At 39.5% G+C, this 24,416-nt stretch overlaps 2 protein-coding genes across 6 annotated transcripts; one reads left to right on the forward strand and one right to left on the reverse strand.

The window, feature by feature from the left end:
* The first annotated feature begins 414 nt into the window (after window positions 1–414).
* Window positions 415–15,419, forward strand: cilp (cartilage intermediate layer protein, nucleotide pyrophosphohydrolase). 4 transcript variants are annotated; one of them, XM_074616051.1, is made up of 10 exons: window positions 415–546; window positions 2,188–2,278; window positions 8,720–8,890; window positions 9,913–9,966; window positions 10,074–10,337; window positions 10,450–10,626; window positions 11,002–11,307; window positions 11,432–11,540; window positions 11,666–11,814; window positions 11,953–15,419. In XM_074616051.1, exons 3-10 carry the CDS (start codon window positions 8,824–8,826, stop codon window positions 14,313–14,315), a joined length of 3,489 nt encoding a protein of 1,162 aa, XP_074472152.1. In that variant the 5' UTR covers window positions 415–546; window positions 2,188–2,278; window positions 8,720–8,823; the 3' UTR covers window positions 14,316–15,419. The 4 variants fall into 4 exon arrangements, with proteins under 4 accessions (XP_074472152.1, XP_074472168.1, XP_074472175.1 ...); XM_074616067.1 differs by lacking the exons at window positions 415–546; window positions 2,188–2,278 and adding an exon at window positions 7,820–7,948 and having other exon boundaries at window positions 9,913–9,952; XM_074616074.1 differs by lacking the exons at window positions 415–546; window positions 2,188–2,278; window positions 9,913–9,966 and adding an exon at window positions 7,820–7,948 and having other exon boundaries at window positions 8,720–8,924.
* On the reverse strand, window positions 14,628–23,894 carry eif3jb (eukaryotic translation initiation factor 3, subunit Jb). Of its 2 annotated transcripts, XM_074616085.1 has the most exons (8): window positions 23,745–23,894; window positions 23,496–23,587; window positions 18,703–18,757; window positions 18,482–18,585; window positions 17,479–17,572; window positions 17,183–17,353; window positions 16,992–17,065; window positions 14,628–15,838 (listed from the first exon to the last, which is right to left on the reverse strand). In XM_074616085.1, the coding sequence occupies exons 1-8, from the start codon at window positions 23,755–23,757 to the stop codon at window positions 15,710–15,712; spliced, it is 732 nt and encodes a 243-aa protein (XP_074472186.1). In that variant the 5' UTR covers window positions 23,758–23,894; the 3' UTR covers window positions 14,628–15,709. The 2 variants fall into 2 exon arrangements, with proteins under 2 accessions (XP_074472186.1, XP_074472195.1); XM_074616094.1 differs by lacking the exons at window positions 23,496–23,587; window positions 23,745–23,894 and adding an exon at window positions 22,609–22,733.
* Window positions 23,895–24,416: the final 522 nt, after the last annotated feature.

The following is a 24,416-nucleotide window of genomic DNA, read 5'->3' on the forward strand; positions in this document are numbered from 1 at the left end:
CCAGAACAGATTTAGTTTGGCCGATGGATGCAGCTAAAGAGGCATCTTTCTTTCAGAGCAGCACAGAAAGCAGAAAAAGTCAGATATTCAATCTCACTTACAATAAATCAGTATACAGTATACTTGTATGTGTAAATATATCAAAAAACAGATGTCAATTAAGGCAGGAGGTGAGCTGGACAGAGAGTCACTGGGACGGACATAAAGCTGCACAGATTAATCTTCCACAGAGATTTGTGAGTCAGGTTTTTAATATTTTCTCAACGCATTCATACGGAGCATTTTCTTCTCTTTGTTGCCTGGATCTCAACAGAACTTTCTGCCTAAGAGTGAGTCATCTGATTGGGGAATAGTTCCTTGTCCAACACATCTTCCTCTCTTCTGCTGTTAAACTACAGTTGAATCAAGCCAGGTTTTAAAAGGATTCATGAAAACTCATGATCTTGTTTCTTCCAGCTGTTGAGTTTCCTGTCTTTTATCGTGGGACCGAAAGCACGAATAACTGATTACCTTCACATAAATGCTTCATGATCTGGATCAAAGTCTGTGAGTCTTCCTATTGTTATTCCACATGAATTTTATCCTCTGTACATCCAGTGCTCTTGAACATTTGTCTTCATTCATGCCAAAGATATTTCGAGAGGATTTTGCATTAAGCATTACGTAACAATTGTGAGCAATAAAGAGAACAGGAAAATATATTTAAAGGAAACGTCTGAATGATATTCTATGTTTTTGTTATTGTCAACAAATCCAATGAAAAGACCAAAACCAATGTAAAGTGGTCGTGCACATCCAAAACCATAGTAGGCCAGTGCTGGACCAGCAGAAGACAGCAATGAAAAAGGTAAAAGAAGGTCCGCACACAGCTCCCTTTAAGTGCAATTTATTGGCACATCTTAGTAAGTAAAGTTTCTGCACAGAGACAATCAAAGAAGTAAAAGCTCTGGTCACATGATAGTCGCATGATACTGCCAGTGAAACAAATACCCCACATATAATCACAGGTAATGTTACATGTATATTAAGAAAAACACAAATTGCACTTAAAGTGAGCAACAGACCTTAAAACCAACAAATAGTTTGGTATAGCTTCCTCAGCCTGTTTGTGACTCTTGACCCATTTGTTCCCACTGAGGATGTACAACTCCTAAAAACAGATCAAAAATATATTCTTTTATTTATTTTTTAAAAAGGCTATTTTCCTAAAACGGCTGAGCACTGCAGTTGTTAGAGAATAAACAAGAGTAAATAAATGGTGCATTTTGCTGGGGTCTATTTTCGGGCAGAGATCCGATGCGCTAGCAAGTATTTAAGATAAATTTGTTTTTTATTATTATTATTATTATAACAGCAGGACGATGTAAAAAAAAAAAAGAAAACATGTTGAGAATTTTTCTGCCCACTATAGCTAGAATAGAGTACAACGTCATTGTCCACGAAGGTGGAAAATAGTCAGTTAATTTAAATAACAAAACATACAAACACCACATAACAACACTGACAGTAGGAATAAAAACACGATACACACAATTACAGATTTAAGAGCTCCTTTATCTGTGCTGTAATTCCCTTCCTGTCCGGTAGTAGTCCTCAGTCACATGATCTCTACCTGCCTGTACACCGGCTCCTCATTACCCATCAGCCCATTCAGTAGATACACGTGCCCGCTAACGCTTGTCCTCTGTTTGTCAGTCTGTTGTCTCATCTCTCCTGCTCACTTTATGGATCTGTTTGCCTCTGCTGACTGCCTACCATGTTGCGGACTTCTGCCTTGAATCGAGTAAACCTCGTTTTATTACTCCCTGTCCTTTTTTTGAGTGTCGAGTTCAAACTGAAACAGAAACATTACAATACAAAAACATACTGTAGAAGAGAGTAAAACAAGCAGCTGAAGCATCACTGTGTTATTTGTAGAGCAGTGGCTGTGGGGGAGGAAGTGGAATTTGTGAAATTTGTTCAACAGATCAGTTTTCAGTTTACAAATGTTACCTAAGATTTGTTGATTTGTTTTGCAGACAAGGAACTGGGATGTGATTTAATGCATTTTTTATATAAAGAGAGTAAAAGTAAAGAGAGTTTAGGCTTAAATTAAAGTGAAGACAGAAGGTCTTTTGAGAGAGAATTGTCTGCTTTTCCTCCACTAAGTCAAATCTCCTCCTCCTCCTCCTCCTCCTCCTTCTCCAGACCTGTAGTGCTGGGATGTCCAAAGGGCTCCAAACCATGGTCCAGGAGGAAAATGGACGACCTTGTTGAGCTCATGTCATCCGTCTTCCAGGTCAGACGCACATGTTTCTAATCTAGCCCTTAATTCTGCATGTCTTCATGCTTTACTGAGCTACAACCTTTACATGGGCTCTCCATAATGTGTCAGCAGAAAAACACATGTCCTCTCCTTCTCTGCCCGTAGCCATGTTAACCACTGTGTAATTGGAAAGAAGTCTGCACTCTGGTCATGTTTGGTATAATGATAATGTGTTCCAGTGTAGTTTCATTTTTTGCACAAATGCCAAATCAGTCATGAGTAAGGTAAACCTGCTTTCTCCATCCCAAAACACGACCACAAGTTTGTCGTTAGTGAAGATTTCATGATCATTGTGGTTTATCATCTTTATTATTTCCTGCACAAGTAACTTCATACAGTTAGCAACTAGCTGGTGAACATAGTGGATCATTTAGCAGCTAGAGAGACAGATATTTCCCTCAGGAGTTGGTAGAGAGCAAAAACAGAGTTAAAAGAGAGTTAATAGTGGACCTACATACACCGTATGAACACAAACATGACTGTAAATGAATGGTAATGTTGTGCCGTAACTGCTGGATGTGTAAATAAGTCACTGTTCGCTAAATTCACTTAAAAGTTGATGATTCCAAATGGCCAAACAATCAGTTATTGTACGTTTAAGAATACATTTTTAATTTCTTTTTATTTTGTTATTTAAAGGGACTGTTTGTAAGAATCAGAAATGCTTGTTAGTGATGTATCCCAAGTGAGAAGAGACTGTATTAAATCTGCTGTCAGTGTCTTGTTGTCCTAGAAGAAGTTGTCCTTATGCTTTAACTTTTACCCACGACCTAAAATTAGTTGTACTAACTTGTTAAAGGTTACTAATGCCAAGCAAATCTAAATATATGTTTGATGTAAAAGGCTTGCACAGGCATCTATGGTGATAAATTCAAATCCCTTCAGCCTTCAGACGAGCATGTTTAGCTGCAGTTGTGCAACCATAACGTCAATAAAATCCAGCGTTTAACCTGTAACATTTTAATCATCAGATGTCAGAGAACAGTCTGTTTGTGTTGCAGACTTCCTCTGTGGTTTCCCTACTCATACTTTAAATTAGCACCTCTCTCCCAGACACCTAGTGTCCCATCTTTAATCTCCAGTAACATTTCCTCCATTGAGACGCAGACACAAGCAATTTTATTTTATGGCTGTGACTGTGAGTAATGCGTCCCCGTCTGATAATAAGATGTTTAAATCCCAACCAAATCGTTTGTCCGGCTATGTTCTGAAACTTAAGTGTTAGTTTGATCCAGAGCACACTCTGTTAGTACATGATGTTTGATATTACGCTTCAAACACAAATTATAAGAAAACACAAAATGTGTTGTCAAGTGAAAATGTTGTATCTCTATAAGTTAAAGGATATGTAAGCATTGTGTAGATCTGAAATGATTAGTTGATTAATAAATTAATCATTCGACAGAAAAATTAATCAGCAACCATTTTGCTAACGGAGTAATCGTTTAAGTTATTCAGCAAGCAAAAACAGCAAACTTCCACTTATTCCAGCTTCTCCAATGTGAGGATTTGCTGCTTTTCTGTTTAATATCATTGTAAATCAAATATATTTGAGTTTTTGACCGTCAGTCGGACAAAACAAACCATTTTAAGATGTCACCAGGCTTTGGAAAATTATACCGGCATTTGCAATATTCTCTGACATTTTACAGATTAAACAATTAGAAACTAATTGCAGCATTAATCGATAAAGAAATTAATAATTAGTTGCTGCCCGACATTCCCTCAATTCTTATCTTAATATAATACTCACATGTACATTGAAAGAGTTTTTGGTTGCTGTAATCATTCCTCCTCTCTGGTGTGATCCCTTCCCAGAAGGAGATGGGAGACAAAATCCACAGTCGTCATTCTTTGCACAAATATATTCAAAAGTTTAGTTGAGGCTAATATTATTTTGAGTCTTTTGAGTAGGAAAAGAATAACACCAAACTTTGGAAGATGATCATTTGATTTGTCCAACTGCTGACGCCTCATATCAGCTTCAGCTGAACTTTACAATGTATTTTTACACAGAACAAGAACTGTGGATTTTGTGCAACTAATAACTCTTTTCAATGTAATGTATTGTTTTAAGATAGACTTGAAAGAATGTGAACCTTTAACCTGGAGAGCAGGAAGGCCACTCAGTGTGTTGGTGACTGCTGGTTGAACAGAGAAGACTCTTGTATAGCTGACGGACAGAGAGGAGACAGAGGTTAGGCAGAGAGCACTGGGGGGTTGCTGTTGGTCCCTTTAATGACTCTACCAGTGAAAGTATGCAGAACAACTTCTGCTTCTGTCATTAGGGGCCCGGCCTCACACAGAGGGAGAGAGAAACCGATCTACTTCCTTTAAGGAAGTTCAGGGGGGGGGCCGAGTCCTTCAGATTCGAGGAAATTGCCAAGACATTTAGAAGTCAACACGTTTGACTTGTGGGGAAGGACTTCATTTTTCAGTGTACAAGAATTACATCTCTGATGAAAACGGACCACTTCTATTACCAGGAGAGGTTTTCCCATCGAGGATGAAATTGGTTCGGATCACAGAGAGCCCCATGAGAAAAATCTCTCAAGTGCTGCATCAACACTGACAGATTGTTGTTAAGATTAGACTGAGATAGCTGAGATAGCCTCATTCATCATATACTGAATACAGCAACTTGTCAGATTTAACCCTATTAACAATTACTGATAATCTTCAGTTGAATGCAGTGGTGAAAGAAGTACTCAGATCTTTTACTTAAGTTACATTTTGAACAGATAAAAAATAGGTGATTATTTGCAGTTAACTATGGACAATCATGCGATTAATCATGATTAAATATTTTAATCTATTGACAGCCCTAGTAGCAACATTAAAATATTGTAGAAGGTCAGATAGTTACTTCTAGTACTACTACAACTACTACCTACTTTATAACTTTTTGGGTAATATCTATGATAATGCAACATATTATATATGATGATCATGTTTTATATGTAATATCTTAATCTAAAAAGTTACTAGCTGTTAGATAATTGTAATGGTACAATATTTATAGTGGAGTAGAAGTATTTAGAAACAGAAATTATTCAGAACTTGACTATGTTGTCTATGTAGTTACTTTCCATCACTGCATAACACTGCTGTAGATGAATGTCCGATGAAGGATTAAAATGAAACAAATGGTGAAACTAAGCAAACTACTGAAACGTCTTTCCATTTACCGTATAAAATATTTACTGTAAAGTAAGTATTTACTATGAATACTAGCCTGATGACATGACATGTCGTCATGACATAGTGCAGCTTGTTTAAAGCATACCAAAAAAGGAAATGAATAAAAATCACTTTCATCAAAATCTGTTTTATTTGATGTAATTCCACGGACTTTGCCCAACGTGATTTACCTGTCTGGAATCCAGTTATAGACAGTGTAGGCTGTTAGAAAGTAGGCTGTGTCCTCTTCTGTTGCTCCGCGACCAAATTTTGTGTTTGAGTGTCCAATCTCTCACCTCTCTCACTTTCCTATCCTGACATCATCACCCACCACCTCTGCCCGTCTACATCAAGGTGTTTGAGGAGCTAAAATGTGCCATGAAGTTGTCCTCACTAAACGGCTTGTAAATTTTAGAAATATATGCCGCTGCAGAAAGCTGCTGTCCTCTCTGGAAGTGATAAAGAACCTGACATCTGCATTTTATGCAATGTAAACTAGTAGATGGATGTTAATCTATATTAATATTAGCAATGTTGATGAGTTTCACAATTAATAATAATGATAAACACTTCTGTACAATTAAGATATCAGTCTACCGAACTCACGTGACCATGTTAATGAAAACATTTGTGTTTGCATGCCTTCCAGACAAGTAATATGAATACAGCAGTATAAGTCAGTGTTTTACCATCAGTTCTTACACTCCTGCACTGAAAAAATATTTGTGGTGAGTATTTATGTGTACACCAGAGCACACCAACTCTGCTGAGTCAACAGTAATTGGTGGAAGGTGAACATGATGTAAGCTTGTGCTTGTTGAACAGAATTGTTTTTCCCCTGAGGTGAACACCGTCTTCATGTCAACATGCACTACAAGCATAATGTACTTTATGTAACCTTTGCTGCAGACACCAGTCATTTGTCCCCTCACTGGTGTCGGACCGGGTTATAGTCTTCCTTTGTTAGGTCTTCTTTGCCTTGTACCCGCTCCCTGTAGATATGAAAGGCTCACTCTAAACTAATGAAAAGGCAATGATTCTTAGTTTCAGGTTATTATACATTAATAAAAACATAGTTATGAATACTATAATCCATTTCTAATAATAAATGCCCCCAAATACTGTCCCTTAATGCTTCAATAGGCAGAATGTTTTTGGCATCATTGGGCAAAAATTCCATAATAACCTTTCAGCATGTTGTAATTCAAGTGTTCTGAGAGAAAACTAGACTTCTGCTCCTCCTCATGGCTCTGTTTACAGGCTTTAAAAAATCTGTGACGGGAGACTTTGGCCAATCACAGGTCATTTCAGAGAGAGAGAGCGTTCCTATTGGCCGTTCATTCAACGGAGGCAGCTGTCAATCACTCGCAAACTCCGATCAAACGGTCAAACTAGGCAGCGCTGATCAAATATTAATCAATATTCGGTTACTGTAATGCCTATTTCTTTCTCCTCAAATGTTTTCAGAAACATCTTATAGTGTACTGTTTATCTGTGTGTGCTGCCTGGTATTTCTTCAACTGATCTCAACATGGCTGCCGGGTCACAAACTTTCTCATTATATTATCATTATCACAGTATAGTATGTCAAAAAATTTCATGAAAAAAAGTCATAGTATAGTATGTTGAAAAATGTTATAGTATAGTATGTTGAAATATTTTATGAAAAAAAAGTGATACTATAGTATGTCAAAGAAGTTCATGAAAAAAGTCATAGTTGTATGTTGAAAAATTTCATGAAAGAAGTCATAGTATAGTATGCCGAATAATTTCATGAAAAAAAGTCATAGTTTAAAATGTAGAATAATTTCATGAAAAAAAGTCAGTTTAAAATGTAGAAAAATTTTATGAAAAAAGTCATAGTATAGTATGTTGAAAGATTTCATGAAACAGTCATAGTATAGTATGCCAAAAAATTTCATTAAAAAAAGTCATAGTATAGTATTAGTCAAAGATGATAACATTAGTTTCACCACCTTGTGAAGGTTTACTCAGATTTAGTTCACTTAGATAGCCGATAGTAACACTAAGTGAGTTTTCTTTGGTTGTGTGGTGTTGGTGGCATAAATCAGTGTCAAATTACCTCTGTGTGATTGAAGATGTATCAGATCTATTAACACTAGCATTTGTTACTCAGACCCCCTGACGGCCCTGCTTTGATACAACGCAACAACAATCTAGTAACCGTTGGGCGTCATGGTTGTGCAATGATTGTGATAAATTATAAAGATAACAGTGCAATCAAAAGACACTGTGGCACACTGCAGAGAGAGGAAGGAGGGGTGCTGGAGGCAGAGAGGTATAAAAGAGACTGTGAAGGGAATGAGTTGAACCAGAGCGAAAAACAGAGGAGGAGAGAGATGTGTGAGAGAAATATAAAGAAAGAAAAAAGAGGGAAAGAGTAAAGAAGGACATTCCTATTCAATAATCTAAAGCCAGGAGTTCAGTGCATTCAACAAAAAGGTAAGAAAGAAACAGATTATGAAATCAGTCCATGTGTTCATATCAGTCTGCTAACCATGTACTTTAAATGATATAGGCGGAGGAATAGCACAATCTAAAAGCAACTCCCAAATCATGCAATTTATTATGTATAAATGTAATCAGAAAAGTCCTTTGATTTAGTGGTTTACATTTGAAATAAGTAAATAGTAATGTAATGTGAATTATTATGTAAAATACATCAGTCTTTACCTCAGATTGGTAGCATGTCTGTTAACAGCTGTTATTGTAACTACTGCACTCTCATCTATTGCATGTAATCCAGGCAGCCCAATCCTAATCATTTTATCAATATCCTTTGTGTTCTTTTAATTTAAAAGCAAAGGTGACAAATTAGTCATTTAGAATTATGCCAGTAATTTTTTTCTGTACAAATGCAAACCTTGTGTGCGTGGGTGTTTGGATTATTTCGTCAGTGGATGCAGAAATGTTTGAGTATCCAGTGACAAATGGTGATGGCTAACACAGATGTGTAATCTGAGTGGGGGGTTTCTGTCCGGCCGTGTTTTTTCACCCAAATAGACAACGATGATGGAATCTATCCTTAAAGAAACATTTTTGTTGTGAACTATTCACTTTTGTGAAGTTAAACACAAGTTATGAAAGTCGTTTTTTAAGTCTAATTGACTCATATCTACAGGTATGTAAGGTATGCGTTGTGTTACTTAAAGAAAAATGAAATGCAACATTGAACATTTTTTGTTTTGTTTCACCATTTTGTACCGTCACCAGTGAGGCTCTGCTGCTGGACTCTACCTTCTTTAGAGTTCCTGGGGTGAAACCCACATTAGGAGAGGTGAAAGTTCAAGGGTCAGACGTACCGGCAGCGTGTGAGAATGTCGGTGAGGCCACTTCTTCTTCTCATCCTGGGAATCACCACAGCCGCTGTTGTTACATCTCAAGGTGGGTCAATCACCGATATGCAGTCTTGTTATTGGCACATACAGTAAAACACAGCACCCTTCCTACAAACGTATACACACATTTTAAATAACAGATGGGGACACTTGCAAATGTATACATATCAAAACACAGATAGTTGCATTGCAATACAAGGATGAGCGGCATGCTGATAAAACAGACAATGTACAGTCAAAGGAAAATGTAATGTTAATGTGTGATTTAGTTGTCTTTCCTACAAACATTGACCTGCAGCTGAAGGTATATTCCTATTTGTACACTCAGACTGTTTCTGGGAAGTCATGTTTTCTAAATCAATGTTACACCCTACTGTATTTTTCTAGAATACAGACTGACTGCTCAACCTTTACGTTCAAAACTGACCGTCTGTGTTAGTTAGGTACAACTGAAGTATAGTTTGCAGATTTTACAGATACAACTACAAAGAATAATGTATTCCCCCTAAAGTGTCTCTCTGGAAGACAATATGTCACTACTTAAAGGGCCAGTGTGTAGCATTTAGGGGATCTATTGGCAGAAATTTACTATAATATTAATAAGTATGTTTTCTTTAGTGTATAATCACCTGAAAATAGGAATTGTGTTTTCACTACTTTAGCATGAGCCGTTTACATCCACATGTGGAGCAGGTCTTCTTCACGGAGTTTGCCACGCGATTCGCGTTTTTGCGTCAGCCAAAAGTAGTTCTCCTACATGCTTGGCACACGGGAGAAGTTTCAGTTAGTTGCAATCTGCAACCTCACCACTAGATGCCGCCAAATCCTACACACTGCTCCTTTAAAAGTTGTCACAAGCCGAACACTCAGATACAGAAACATTACACTCAAGATTAACATGATTTTAGATATTTAATGGTTTGATTTTATGTTTGAGATAAATACAACTCAGTTACTTTGGAGAAGTGACAACAAAAGTGCATTGTCAGATATTAATTTGGTAGACGGTACAAAAATCCTGTGAGCTACAGCAAAGAAATGTGTCACATTTGGATTTGTCTCTTGCAGGATCATGGAGAAGAGACGACAAAGAGTCATCCCCTGCTGCGTACCACTCTGATGGTAACTTTTATTCCAAATTTAATCAAATATATAGCCATAACTATAATAAGGCCTTTTTTTCTGGTGGTTTGAGTCGCATTCCTAAAAGGTTTTTGTACTCTGTCCAGACGAGTGGACCACATGGTTCAATGTTGATCACCCTGGGGGCCGTGGAGACTATGAGCAGCTGGAGGCCATTCGCTTCTACTACCGTGCCCGAGTGTGTGAGACTCCCCGGGCAATCGAAGCCAGAACCACTGAATGGGTCCCAGCCCGTGAAACTGGGGAGACGGTCCATGCAGACCCCACTGTTGGCTTCTGGTGCCTCAATGAGGAGCAGGGTCCTGAACGCAACTGCTCCAACTACGCAGTCCGTTTCCTCTGTCCCAAAGGTTCAGTCTCGGAACACCTTTAATATTCATTCAGTAACCAAAAGTTGGTTTGATACACCAGCAAATAAGAGAGGTCCTTCTTTTCAGGTCATTATTTGCACTTTTCCAACAGATGGTGTGAACATTCAGGGTAACTGGGGTCCGTGGTCAGACTGGAGTCCATGCCCTGCCCTCTGTGAACAGGTGGGGGTCCAACTGCGCTCCAGAATCTGCCAATCTCGCTCTATGCCTTGCAGTGGATCTAAAGTGGAAGGGAAGGCATGCGATGGACCTGAGTGCCCACAACCAGGTGAGCTATCCCTGGTTTAAGCTTCTGTTATGCTTTCTGCAAGAACGACCTCACGAACATGAGCTGACGTGGAATTGTGACGATGAAACGTTTAGAACTTTTATACTAGGTGTGGGCTTCTTCTCGTGGCAAACAGACCTTCTCACAGCTCAAAGTTGTTTTTTTTCTCCGCCCATCCACGTCCACGTAGTTAGGAAAAGTTGGATATGCATTTGAAGGGCTTTATCTGATGGTGTGATATCACTTTGGCCGTATGGACACTCACAACCCTCGCAGATGCCACAGGCATAAATCATTAGTCAGACAGACCCTTCTCTTGTATTATTAATATTATTATTCACAGAATGACTAACCTTGGTTTATTCTACTCTTCAGATTGCTCCCTGCATTGTGTGATGGGGAAGATGAATGCCGAGTGTGATGCATGTATGTGTGAAGAACACATCCTGTTGGGTTCTGTTCGTGGTGCTGGGGGTCTCACTGCTGAAGGGGCTACCATCCTTCGCTCTGGCAAACTCCTCACCCTTACTGACCACAACGGGCATTTCCGCATCCCTGGTATCTGCCCCGATGGCAACACCACCGTGACAGTCAGCCTGCAGGGCCACACCACCCTCAGCGTTGTTGTGCCCCATAGTGCTGAACGTACCTCTGTCCTCACCGTCCAGATGAAAAGAATAGGTACAGCGGATTTACACCAAAATATTTGATTGCAGTTCACCAAAAAATTTTTGTTAAGCTTTGTTAAGCATGTAAGGAAGCAAATAGTTAACGTGTTACTTTACCTCCAACTGTGATTTGTCAGAGAAGCTTCACGTGTTGAGCAGCCCTGAGAGCAAGGTCAGGAGGGAGGGACAAACTGCTGCCTTCTGCTGCAAAGTGGCAGGAACACCACAACCAGACAAGTTCCAATGGTAGGACTTGTAATAGTGAAATTACAGTCCATAAATGTTAATGAATCACATAGATGCATCTAATGTCTGAATAATATGGTATATTCAATGACTTTGCTTCTCTTTTCTTCTGTGTGAACCAACAGGTTTCATAACAACAGCCTCCTGGAAAAGCAGTCTGAGAGCACCTTGGTCCTAAAACATCTGCATCCTGAACAGACTGGGGAGTACTACTGCACAGCAAGTGGTCCCTCTGGGGCTATTAAGACCAAACCAGCTACACTCAAAGTCCTAGGTATGATGTCAATAAATTGATAAATTTGTGAATATTGAATAGAGTACTATCAATGGGGTTCATACTGTATTTTACATCAGAAAGATGGCAGTATGATCAAACTGAATCAACATTTTGATTGCTACATCTCTTACACAGGTAGAGGTGAGCATTCATGTAATCCCAAGCCTGAATCCCACCTCATCCGTCTTCCACATGACTGCTACCAAAACAGCACAGACTCCATCTACTACGATGTGGGCAAGTGCCCCTCAAGGACATGTAGTGGACAGCTGGACAATGGCATCAGGTGCAAAGACAAAGTGTCTTACTGCTGCGGAGTCAAAAAGATGGAAGAGAGGCAGCTAACATGCCAGGGCTACCAACTGCCCACCATGGCGGTGACTGAGTGCGGCTGCCAGAAATGTGTGGACACCAAGGCCATTGTGCACGGTAGGGCCATTGCTGCAGACAATGGTGAGCCAATGAGGTTTGGCCATGTCTTTATGAATGGAGTCCGAATCAGCCGCACAGGCTACAAAGGTACATTCTCCATCCAGGTTCCTCCAGACACAGAGAGGTTAGTCCTGACTTTTGTGGACAACATGCAGAAATTTATCAACACCACAAAGGTACTTCCATTTAACACCAGAGGAGGGGCTGTTTATTATGAGATCAAACTTCTTAGAAAGAAAGCTCCTGTGACCATCAGCTCTACAGAAACCAACACTCTGGAGCTCGGGGAGGTGGAGGGCCAGGAGGCGATGGTTCAAATCCAGATTCCTCCCAATGCCTTCTATACGGAAAAAGGAGAAGTCTTCACCGGTAACGTAAGCGCTAGCGTAACGTTCCTCGACCCCAGAAACGTCTCCACAGCTGCTGCAGCTCAAAGTGATCTCAACTTTGTAGGAGATGAAGGAGATACCCTGCCGCTGAGAACCTATGGGATGTTCTCCGTTGACTTTAGGGGTGAAGAAAACAATGAACCCCTGAACGCAGGTGAAGTGAAGGTGTTCCTGGATTCTGCCCAGGTGAAGATGTCCGAGCACCTCGACACCATGAAGCTGTGGTCACTGAACCCTGAGACCGGGCTGTGGGAGGAGGAAGGAAGTCTGCAGATGGAGAAGAAAAGAAGAGGCAAAAGAGAGGAGCGAACTTTTCTGATTGGTAACATGGAGATCAGAGAGAGACGTCTTTTTAACCTGGACGTCCCAGAGAACCGCAGGTGTTATGTGAAAGTGAGGGCCTTCCGCAGTGATCGCTTCATGCCCAGTGAGCAGGTGGAGGGAGTTGTTGTGAGTCTTATAAACATGGAGCCCACAGCTGGCTACTCCACTAACCCACGTGCCTGGGGCCGTTTTGATAGTGTCATCACTGGCTCTAATGGCGCATGTCTTCCCGCCTTCTGCGATGAACAAAAAGCTGATGCCTACTCTGCCTATGTCATGGCCAACCTTGGAGGAGAGGAGCTGGAGGCAGTCTCTTCTGCTCCCAAACTCAATCCCAACCTCATTGGAGTGCCCCAGCCTTTCCTGGGTAAGCTGAACTACAGGCGGACTGACCATGAAGACCCCAAAGTGAAGGCGACTGCATTCAGCATCAATGTGGCAAAACCAACTCCCAACACAGCCGAGGAAAGCAACGGACCAGTGTACGCATTTGAGAACTTGAGAGAATGCGAGGAGGCCTCGTTCAGTGCGGCACACTTCCGCTTCTCAAGAGTAGAAGGAGACCGCTACGATTACAACACAGTGCCGTTCAATGAAGACGACCCAATGAGCTGGACAGAGGACTACCTGAGCTGGTGGCCCAAGCCCTTGGAATACCGGGCCTGCTACGTCAAAGTCAAACTCATCAGCCCACATGAGCTCAATGTGCGGTCCCGCAACATGGGTGGCACCCATCCGAAGACGCAAGGCCAGCTGTACGGCCTCCGAGACACTCGCAGCATCCGTGACATGGATCAGGCAACTATTTCAGCTGTGTGCCTGGAGTTCAAGTGCAGCGGGATGCTGTATGATCAGCAACGTGTAGATCGTACCCTGGTGAAGGTGATTCCACAAGGAAGCTGTAAGAGAGATCAGGTCAACCAAATGCTTCAGGAGTATCTGGTCAACCATCTGCCCCTAGCCGTCAACAATGACACCAATGAGTTCACCATGCTAGCACCTCTCGACCCCCTGGGCCACAACTACGGGATTTATACGGTGACAGACCAAGATCCCCGCGCAGCCAAAGAGATTGCACTTGGACGCTGCTTCGATGGCAGTTCTGATGGTACATCTCGTGTCATGAAGAGCAACGAGGGCGTAGCGCTGACGTTCACCTGTGGAGATCGTGAGGTGACACGCCAGAGTGTCTTCCAGGCCCTGCAGAATACTCAAGGTCAACAAACAGTAACAAGCGTGGTGAGAGGAGAAGGCAGACAGAACCGACGCCGGCAGAGGGCCAACGCACCCCGCAGCAGCCGTAGACGTAGCACCAGAGATCCCGCAGGACGGCGCGCAAAGACCACGAGCTAAACGACAACACTGAAGGTGAAGGCTGTACATCTGCAATGGAGAGGAGTGGATAAGGTTAACATTGTGTTTTGATACATAAATGTTATATTGACTTTTCTTTCAAATTAAGTGAATGTTAACAAAGTTAGGCTTATTTTTTGCAGCTTCTTCGCAAGGAATATTTTTGCATTGGTTTTGTTTTACCCTGTACTGTGGTGAATATTTACTTGAAACTGTAAATAGAGTATTTATTACACATGCCTTAAAAATTAGTAATCAGGGTGCAGTGTTAGTTTCTTTCATCACTGTTGTAAACAAGAACAGAAACACAACTTATCCTTTTGACCAGTGATTTATTAAATTAGATGCTTATAAAACACTGCAGATGCTGTATCTTCCACATTGTGAGTAACCAATTGTCCATGTAATATTGAAACTGGTCGATTGCTTGAAAAGAAAAAGGAGAAATACGCCCCTTTCAACTAACTGTAGCCCATATGAAGACATGGTGGGGTGAAGCCCATAAGCCCCCGCTCCTCATCACACTTGATACAAGCCTGCAGAAGCAATGATTAGGAGACCAGTCAGAGCAAGTTAATCCACTTGCCTGATCCATACTCTTTCTGCATTAGTAGAAATCAAATTAGTAAATTACTTTTTTTTGTCATGCACAAAAAATACCTATAAGTACTCTTTGCTCCATATTTTCAAGGATATTCCAGAGATGTATCAAGAGAATGGCTGTGAGGTTTTAAAGTCACATGTATTACACTTGTCTATCCCTTTTACCTCACAGTGAATGTCATGTGCTCTCTGTAAAATTACAACTACTACTTACATGTTGCGTCAGTCTCAAAATCACCCACAACGAAACCTTTCCAGAGATAATGATGAATAATGTAATGAATAATTGTTCTGAATTTGGCAACCAAAGTTATAGATACTATATACTTTCCTGTAAGAGAACCATTCACAGGTAAGCAAGACCAATAATATATACATGACATTCTGGTTAAAGAATTTGCATAGAACCTTGTGTTTCTATGTCACTGTTACTTATAACTGCAATACTGTATCTGCCATTTTAACAGGAGCAACGTTTAATAAAAAATGAGCCCTGCAAAACTCAGACAACAGCAGTTACAATGTGTTCTCCATTGAAGCTGGGTCACCCAACAGAATGCATGATGTGTGAGTCGAGGCTGAATGACAGAGAAAAGGCAATTCCATATGTATGAACATAAAGAGTTGGTGAGACTGGATGCTCCCTGGTATAGTCCCTCTGGTCATTGAAGCAAAATGAAGGGGGCAAAACACAGTTCAGATTTTCCAGGATGGCACTGGACAGCATGAGAAGGTACAGCTGCATTTCTGAGGGCTGGGAGGGGGAAAGGGCAGTGGTGATGGGGCCAGTGTCACATGAAGTCCTCATAGTCTTGGGCGTAGCCACCATCAAACTCTGCATAGTCAAGGTCATCTCTCAGCTGTGCTTTCAATCCGCCTCCAGGTACGACCCCTTTCTTCTTCTTCTTTCCTTTGTTTTGCTGTAAAGGCAAATAAAATTCACTTTAAAAGATGTACTTTATATAGGACTACACATATCAAATTCTCTGGTTCATCTAGGCAACAAAACAAAATCATAAATTGATTTAGCCGGGAAACTGGCATGTTACATGTTACACTTGAATGAACAAATATTACTTGTTAAGATTCAGTATAGAAACCAAATTAATGTTTGGGAAGAAATATGTGTCAGAAACTGAATTTGAATTATTTATATTTGATTCTTAATCGCTCAACTTGAATAATTGCATTAAAAGAAATTTAACTTTAATCACAATTTGAGTTTGTATTGTTTATCTTGGATAATAGCATTGAAAAACTGAATCTGAATTCCAATAAACTTGAAACTGTATTTGATCCTCACTGATGATTCAACCCTCAATTATTCCACATTCAGTTCTCACATTTCACTTTCAGTTTACTGAGACACAAATCCGGTCGTCGAGGAAGAGCAATCGAGTGCAGATTCACAGAACTACTAGTCCATGTAGCATACATTTTGATAGTTTGTTTATTGATTAAATCCTGAATCCAGACTGTCAGAAAGGGAGGTCCATCTCTGTGAAATATGACAGCTACAGTAGCTTGGAAAATAGTGAGGCACTGAATTTGTTGAATTTACTGTTTATCAGACCCCAAATGAGACTACTATCACAACGTATGCTACATGAACCAGTACTTCTGTGAATCTGCACTCGATTGCTCTTCCTCGACGACCAGATTTGTGTCTCAGTAAACTGAAATTGAATTATAAGAAGTGAATTCAAATTTAGTGAGGATCAAATACAGTTTCAGAGGAAATTCAATTTGATATTATATTCAGTTTCAAGATTATTGTAATTCAGTTCCAAACTAATACATTTAATTTCAAATTATGCTATTCAGATGCCGTTTTTTAATGCAATTATTCATGTTGAGCAAATCAAAATCAAAATTATTCAAATTCAGTTTCTAGTGACATCATTTCTGCCCATAGTTTAAGAACAAACTACAAGACTGGGCATACCACAGTTGATTTCTACTATGAGCTACTATGACACATCAGGTGAATGTGCTAGGTAAACAGCACCCCCTTCTGAACATAAACTACAGCTCAGAATTAATAGGAGAAAATACAAGCATGCAGTCACTCACTTTTTCTTGTTTCTGTTTTTCACAAAGTAGGGCTGTCAGGGAATTAGTGACTTTCTTCAAGTCCTCTACTTCCACTGTAAGAGGGAGAAAAAAATAGTTGTTGGTTAAACCGGCTTTGATTGAAATGCAAGGTACTTGCAATTACTTGGTGATTATAGTGAACAAGTGTAAAAATACATATAAAGACTTACATGAAATACAGAGTTCCCGAAACAATGAATCCAAGAAACTTGAATAATGATCAGATTTTTCAAACTGGGATATCTTTTCTTTCAACAATTTTTCAAACTCTGTGAAGTCTTCTTTGGAAGATGGACACATAGCGTCAATCCCAGTGACACTGTTTGAAGTGCTGCTGACACCTGAAATAAAAAAAAAGACAGTTTGAGGTCTGTTTAAAGGGGCATGAAGAGTCACAGATGTAAAGCCATACTTATATATATATATAGACTAATATTAGATTTTTTTATGTGTGATCATGTCTTACCAAAAGCATCGTTTGCTAGCTCCAAGTCTGCATCTTCCTGTAATTTCTGCACTCTTAGCTTCTCTGCTTGTTGTTCTTCATGAGTGAGTTCTTCCTGTAATAACAGATGTCCAAAAGTCAAAATTAAAACATTAGGAGATGACAGAGAGGACAACAGTTTGTGAATTATATAAAACTAATTAATAACAAATAAATAAAATTTCCCAGTTTTAATCCTGTGTCACTGTGTTAAATGTTCATTTATCTCTTGTTATATGCCAAATTGTCAATAAATCAGTATCAGAGTATTTATAAAACTGCCCATGACTGTTTGTGGATCGTAATAGCTAGCAGAGCAATATGGAGAGACAGGAAGAGATGTGTGTTTGGATATCAGTGGGCAAAAACATTGTTTTCATTTCCAAAACAATGTGAGAGGGGTCTAGGTCATTCAAGGGAAACTTTGCTGATTTTCAACCGGCTCTGTGTCACTGCAGGGCGGCAGTACATGCAGATAAACAGCAAAAGACCACCAGATGATGATGATGCGACACGACCGGCGGACTTTCGCCGTCGGGTGAGCGGGGGGGCTTCAGGCGCCGTTCATCTGTATGTACTGCCCACGCTGCAGTACCACAGAGCCGTTTGAAAATCGCAAAAGTTTCTCTTTCATCTCTCCCTCGTCCTCCACCAGATCAAAAAACAGGTGAGCAAGGTAAGAGAGTGTGTGTGTGTGTGTGTGTGTGTGTGTGTGTGTGTGGCGCCAACAGTTCTTTATAGCTCCCCATTGTCTTAACAGCCCTCTTAACTTTTTAGCGGTCCAATCAAATGTGAAGGATTTGATTTAAATCCCTCTTGTAACTGTACAACGCTCCAATATTACACTTCACTGTGAGATACATCACAGTACATAAGTTAAAGGCGCTCTCAGAAGAGATATTGTATCTAAATGGGACCTTTCTGGTTAAATAAAGGATAAATAAAAGCCATGAGGGGTAAAAAAAAAAAGTAAAAATAAACTCACATCCTCTTCCTCTTTCTTCAGCTGCTCCTGTTGTTTTTTCTTTAACCGGTTTTCTTTCTCTTTGATCTTCTCACTCAGCTTTTTCTTGTCAGAAACCTTTGCATCTAAAAATTTAAATAATGAAGTAACACGTGAATTTGCAATAAAAGCAGACAACTTTGCCACTTATTAACATACAATGTATAATGTTCTTGTGAAACAGGCAGAAATTAAATGCATACCCTTTTTCATCTGGGCCTTTTTCGCTTCAACTTCATCCTCATCATCCCAGTTGTCCTGTCAATAAAAAAGGTGAGATAGCTGCCATTTTATTGAGCAAGATACGAAGGCAAACTGCGTAAAATGTTATATTAACATTTGAGTTATTCAAATATAACACACAAACAGTTCATAACTTAAACAGGGTACCCCGGCGTTCTCCAAGTGAAATTTAAGACTTTTTAAGACCTTTTTAATACCCCTTGGAATTAAATTTAATGCCATCTTTGCGACTTTACTAACAAAAGTATGAAGGATATAATGGAAAATCTGTATTGATTTTAAGCCCTAGAAAAGAATTATGTACCAAGAACTTAAATTTAATAAAACATGTTACTATAATACATTCATATTAAATACACAATAGCATTGTAAGGTGTGTGTGTGTGTAATCTAATAACATAAAATGAAAAAGCTTTATGTGTATTTGTCACATAAAGAGCCTCAACCTCTCTCCATGACCTCACTTAGCACCTTTTAGTCACAAAAGCTTCTATTTGACTGAAGCTACTCATGTAAAAAGATAACGTGCATTGCATGCAGTAGATTAGGATCAGATAGTGCAGCAATCCACTCTAGCTTTTGCAAACTCCTAAGTAGCTAAAAAGATGACAAGATACAAAACAAAAATCCGGTGGCCGATCTCAATTGTAGTGATTTTAATACGCCTTTTGGAGTGTTTTGAGATTATAATACAACCAGAAAACAACGTTTTATTACATAGGCTAATATATTATATTATTATAAGTATTGACGTATTCATGTGTTCATTGTGTTAATGTTGCAGCTGGTAAATGTGGAGCTAATTTTAATTTATCTTTATCTTATATATTACTTTACATACTGGTGGGTAGCTTGTGAATTTCCCCTGGGACCAATACAGCCTTATTAATATAATACAATTTATTTATTGACTATGTTTTGTATTGTTAATCTGAATCTGCAAAGTAACTAAATGTAGTGGAGTAAAACTTACAATATTTGCCTCTGAGAAGTAGGAGTAGAAGTATAAAGTAGCAGAAAACAGAAATATTCAAGTAAAGTAATGTCACAAGTACCTCAAATGTACTTGAGTAAATGTACTTAGTTACCAATGTGGAAAGTAACTGATGAGACACAGCATGAAGTTAGCAGTTACGTTGCATTGTTCTGTAAGGCAGCGGATACTGTGCCATTATCACCAGTTTATTTGCTAAGGCTGCAGGTTATCAAACTTGACTCACAGCAAACTCTCGCATGCCATGGACAATCATTCACGCGTATTCTCTTTAGCCTGAGCAAATAATGCAGCGCTGTATTTATTCAACCCTACTAAAGGAAATAACTCAATTCTTTAGACCTTATTTTGAGAATATTAAATTCAGTGTTTTTTTAGTACTTTTAAGACCCCACGGGTACCCTGTTAAACACAAACACATACTACAAATCAGATAAATGGCAAAAAACTACATAAACATTCCTAATTTTACAAACACATACTTATCTGTATACAAAAACACATGCTGTCCTATTAATTCCAGCATTGTATGATTACGCGTTCAGACAGGTTAACAGCCTAAATCAATGCAACAGGTACAGTCCATAGGCATTAAGGCAAGAAAAGTATGCAAAGTTGGATAAGTCCAGGTCCATCCAGAACCAATAAAGACCTCGATGACGGGGGTGGGCCATTATTCAATATCCTCATTTATCAAATTTCAGTGAAATCAGATTGTAATCATATTGCTCTACAATTTGTGTTGCCAAATGAATGAATCGGAGCAAGCTGTAATTGAAAACTCACAAAATTAAAGTTATTGTTTGACACATTTAAAGAATCTGGTCTCATGTAATACTTAACAAGGAAACATGGTTCATTGCTTAGAACAGAGGTTCCCAAATTTTTCAGACCATGTAGCAAACCATATTTCCCAAGTACCACTTCCCACTGCAGATACCAACAATGAAAGAGCCACCTCGCCAATAAACAGCATTTATCTAACTCTAACATTATTAGTTCATGCTGTGTCAGATGTCACATCCAACCAAATTCTGGATTTGCATATCCGACCAAAAATCTGTGGAGTGCGACTAAATATTTTCATTGGCTGCACTGATGCGCCTGACAGGTCTGTCTTTGTGTAGCCTGCACCTCCTCGAGCAACATCACAACCATAAAACCTACCAGTAATTCAAAATAAAGAGAACTAGTGATTGCTTTTTCATCAAGAAAAAGGCTGCAGTGCCTGTTACACCTGTCCCCAGTCCAGTCCAGACCGGCATAACCGGAGGAGCACCGCTCAACCACATGTCTCCCCGGTCACGGGTAAGATGCCTAACTTCAATAAATCCAGTTGTTTTCAGAGCAATAGAAAATAGATAATAGAGAGGGAATTGAGACCTGTTTAACTTCCCTAAAAAAAAAACAGTATGCAAACAGTAATAAAAGAGGATGTTGAAGTACATGGGGTTTATAGTTTTACTTTTGTTTTATACCGTGGTATCAAATTGGTAGGGAATCATGGAATTTGGGACTCCTAAATGTCTGGTATCATGACATCACTAGTGTAGGCCTATGGGAAATGACAAAACGCTTAAAATATATTATTACGGCACCAAAAGGTGCGGTGAAAAATTTGGGTAAACCTAAATTTTGTCCTGGTGCACCGAAACGAAAAAGTTAGGCACACCAGTGCAACCGATTAGTTAGTTAGTCTGGAGCCCTGTGTGATGTGTCCATGTAATAAATAACTATTGTCTGTAATAAAATTAAGAAATTTTTTTGGTTTTAAGTTAAGGACATGGGCCAGCTGGAGTGCAATTGTTAGGTAGGATTGCACCGATACAGACTCAAATAGATGGATCGGGTATCACTACCAATGGACCGATCTGGAATCGCATACCATTATTTTAATAAATTACAATTCAGGACATTTATATCTATGTATTTACATTTTGTTTTACAAAGTTAGGAAAGCAATGTTTAATTCAAGCCTGATGTTTTTCTTACACATGAAATAGTGATCCCAGTCACTTCCACAGAGTGAGGCATACAGCTAATTTATTGGAATTGGATCGGTACTTGGTATCGGGCAATACTCAAAGCCCAGGTATCGTTATAGGGACTGAAAAAGTTGGATCGGTGCATCCCAATCATTAGGTCTTTAGCGAGGCTCTTGTGTACCACCAGAGCGGAGCCCACGTACACAGTTTGGGAATCACTGGCTTAAAACATCAGTATTTTTTTTTATTGGATTTGGCGTACATCTTCCATATTGTGATAGGAAAATCTAAATGTTAATATTGAGTTAATTACCATACCAGCCCTTCTTGAAACTGCCGGAAGAAAGTGCTGCTAGTCATGGTGACTGATGCAACAGCCAAGTTAAAGTAGCAATTGTGTATTGAACTTCTAAAATATCCACGTAATCTATGAAAATCATTTAAATCCTATCTTTTACCTTCATTCAATCACTAAAAGGTCTTTCCCACACACTACTCTTATCTGCACAATTCAATATGCCACAAACTGTAACTTGAATAACTATTCCTTACATATAAATACACACATTACTCAATGAACTTTGACAAGCGACCTGATGTATTTGTTGTAAATACAAATTTCTGAATACAATCAATTTACAAATGACTGTATTTTTGACCCTGGTTTGAACCAGTTTGCTGAATAAGACCACAGCTTGTACTATGGAGGACATGAAATCATCAGTTTCTTTAGTTTAGGGCACCATATGTGACAGAAAACTGAACAATTGAAGAGGCCTCTATACCAGCACTTTCCTCTGGATCAATAATCCGAGGTTTCTGGACAGCAACCATGTCAACAATCATCTAATAATAACCTCAGTGACAGCAGATCACCCTACTCCTACCTTTAGGAAACGTCCAGGCCTCCTCTTGCTGCTGCTCGGCTGGAGTTGAGTCATCAACCCAGATCATGATTGCATCTCATTGCAGCTAAAGTTGGTTAGCAAAGCTAAGGCCGCCTCATGTTAACTCAAACTGAGGGATGTTAATCTCCTATAAATCATTTAATACAACGAACGTTGGGTACAATCAAGAGAAACCCGTTAAACCACATATTATCCACACTACTCCAAAACCCACCTAACGACGCTGTAGTCAAGGTTACCCGACATTAAAGCTCATTTTTCAGACGCCAGATGATATGTGCAGCTAGTTAGCCCCGGAGAGGGGTTAGCTTCAAGCTACGTTATCCACATTTAGCCCGACTAATCCCAAGAACTACATCGTTAATTGTTAGCTCCCACATAAAAAACAAACATCATTAGCGTCCAGAAATTAAGTTTAACCCAGAAACCGTTAACTGTCATGGTAACAATCACTGTGGTAACGGTAACGTTACGTCAGTTGAAAACCGAGTAGGTGGCTAACGTTAGCATTAGCTCGCTAAGCTATGCTAAGCTAAGCTAAGATAAGCTAAAGTGGAGTTAATACAGGATGCTAATTATTAGCTTCCAAAAAACAAACATTATGAGCGTCCAGAAATTAAGTTTAACCCAACAACCGTTAACTGTCAGGTTAACATGCACTGTGTTGTTCACGTCAGCGTTAGCATCAGCTAAGCTAGCTAGAGTGGCGTTACTACAGGCTGCCAGATGGAGCCACATGAGTTAGCTCGTCAGCTAGCACGAAGCTAGCTCCGTGGTTCGGAGTGACAGGCAGCATGGTGACTGTTCGCTTAACCCCGACACACGGAGGCTTGTCTTTAAATCAACCCCAGTGTGTTTTAACGTACCTTAACATCATCGTCGTCGTCCTCTCCTTCCCACTTGTCCACCATCACTGCCGCCTTTTTATTCTCCTCCTCCGGCTCGAAGCTCTCAGCGTCTGGGAAACAACGACACCATTAGACATGTATTACATTAATCCACCGTCTAACATCTAACCAGTGAGTTTAGACAACACACGGGAGTAAAATCTGAGACTGTTGACAAAGTAAATGATGTAGATAATAGCTGTTCTTCTCCCTAACTTAGTTTCTCACCCCAATCCGCCATGTTGGCTCTGTTGTGTTTGACAGTCTCTCAGCAGCTCCTCTCAGTGAACAGTGAAGTCAGTGAAGCTGCAGCCAGTTGGCCGTTCAGAAGCAGCTCCCACCTCCATGACGTCACTCCGTGCGCTTATCTCTTCTGGGCTGCTTCACAGGCAACATGACACTGATAACTAACCCTAAGTGGTAAACAGGAGGAGGATGATATGGTGTGGGGTTTGGTTAATGTGACAACACTACTGTATATATATGTATATATTATTTCAACAGATCGTCCACACAATGGTAATTTCATTTTCAGATTTAAGTCAAATTAGATAGTTAATTAAAATTACGAGCTATTGGCCAAATTATGGAGTAGCTTTTCACATCTATCAAAAAACTGTTCATCTGTCAAATGTTTCAAAAGTCGCTTAAAGGGTCATTTAATTGCTGTTCTGTAATTGCTTTTCCCCATGTTCTCCATGTATCTGTTTTTATGTTTTTTTTATTTTTTCCCACTTACAATGTTGTTTCATTGCCCAGAACTCTTTATAGATATTTAAACAATATCCTCCTCACAAACACTAACCATACACTTCCACGCATCACACACACATTTGTCTTTTTTTATATATTTACTGTATTGTTATTGTTATTATATATATCTTGTCCTAATTGTTTGTT

This window comes from Sebastes fasciatus, chromosome 2, assembly GCF_043250625.1.
Source record: "Sebastes fasciatus isolate fSebFas1 chromosome 2, fSebFas1.pri, whole genome shotgun sequence".
NCBI lineage: Eukaryota > Metazoa > Chordata > Actinopteri > Perciformes > Sebastidae > Sebastes > Sebastes fasciatus.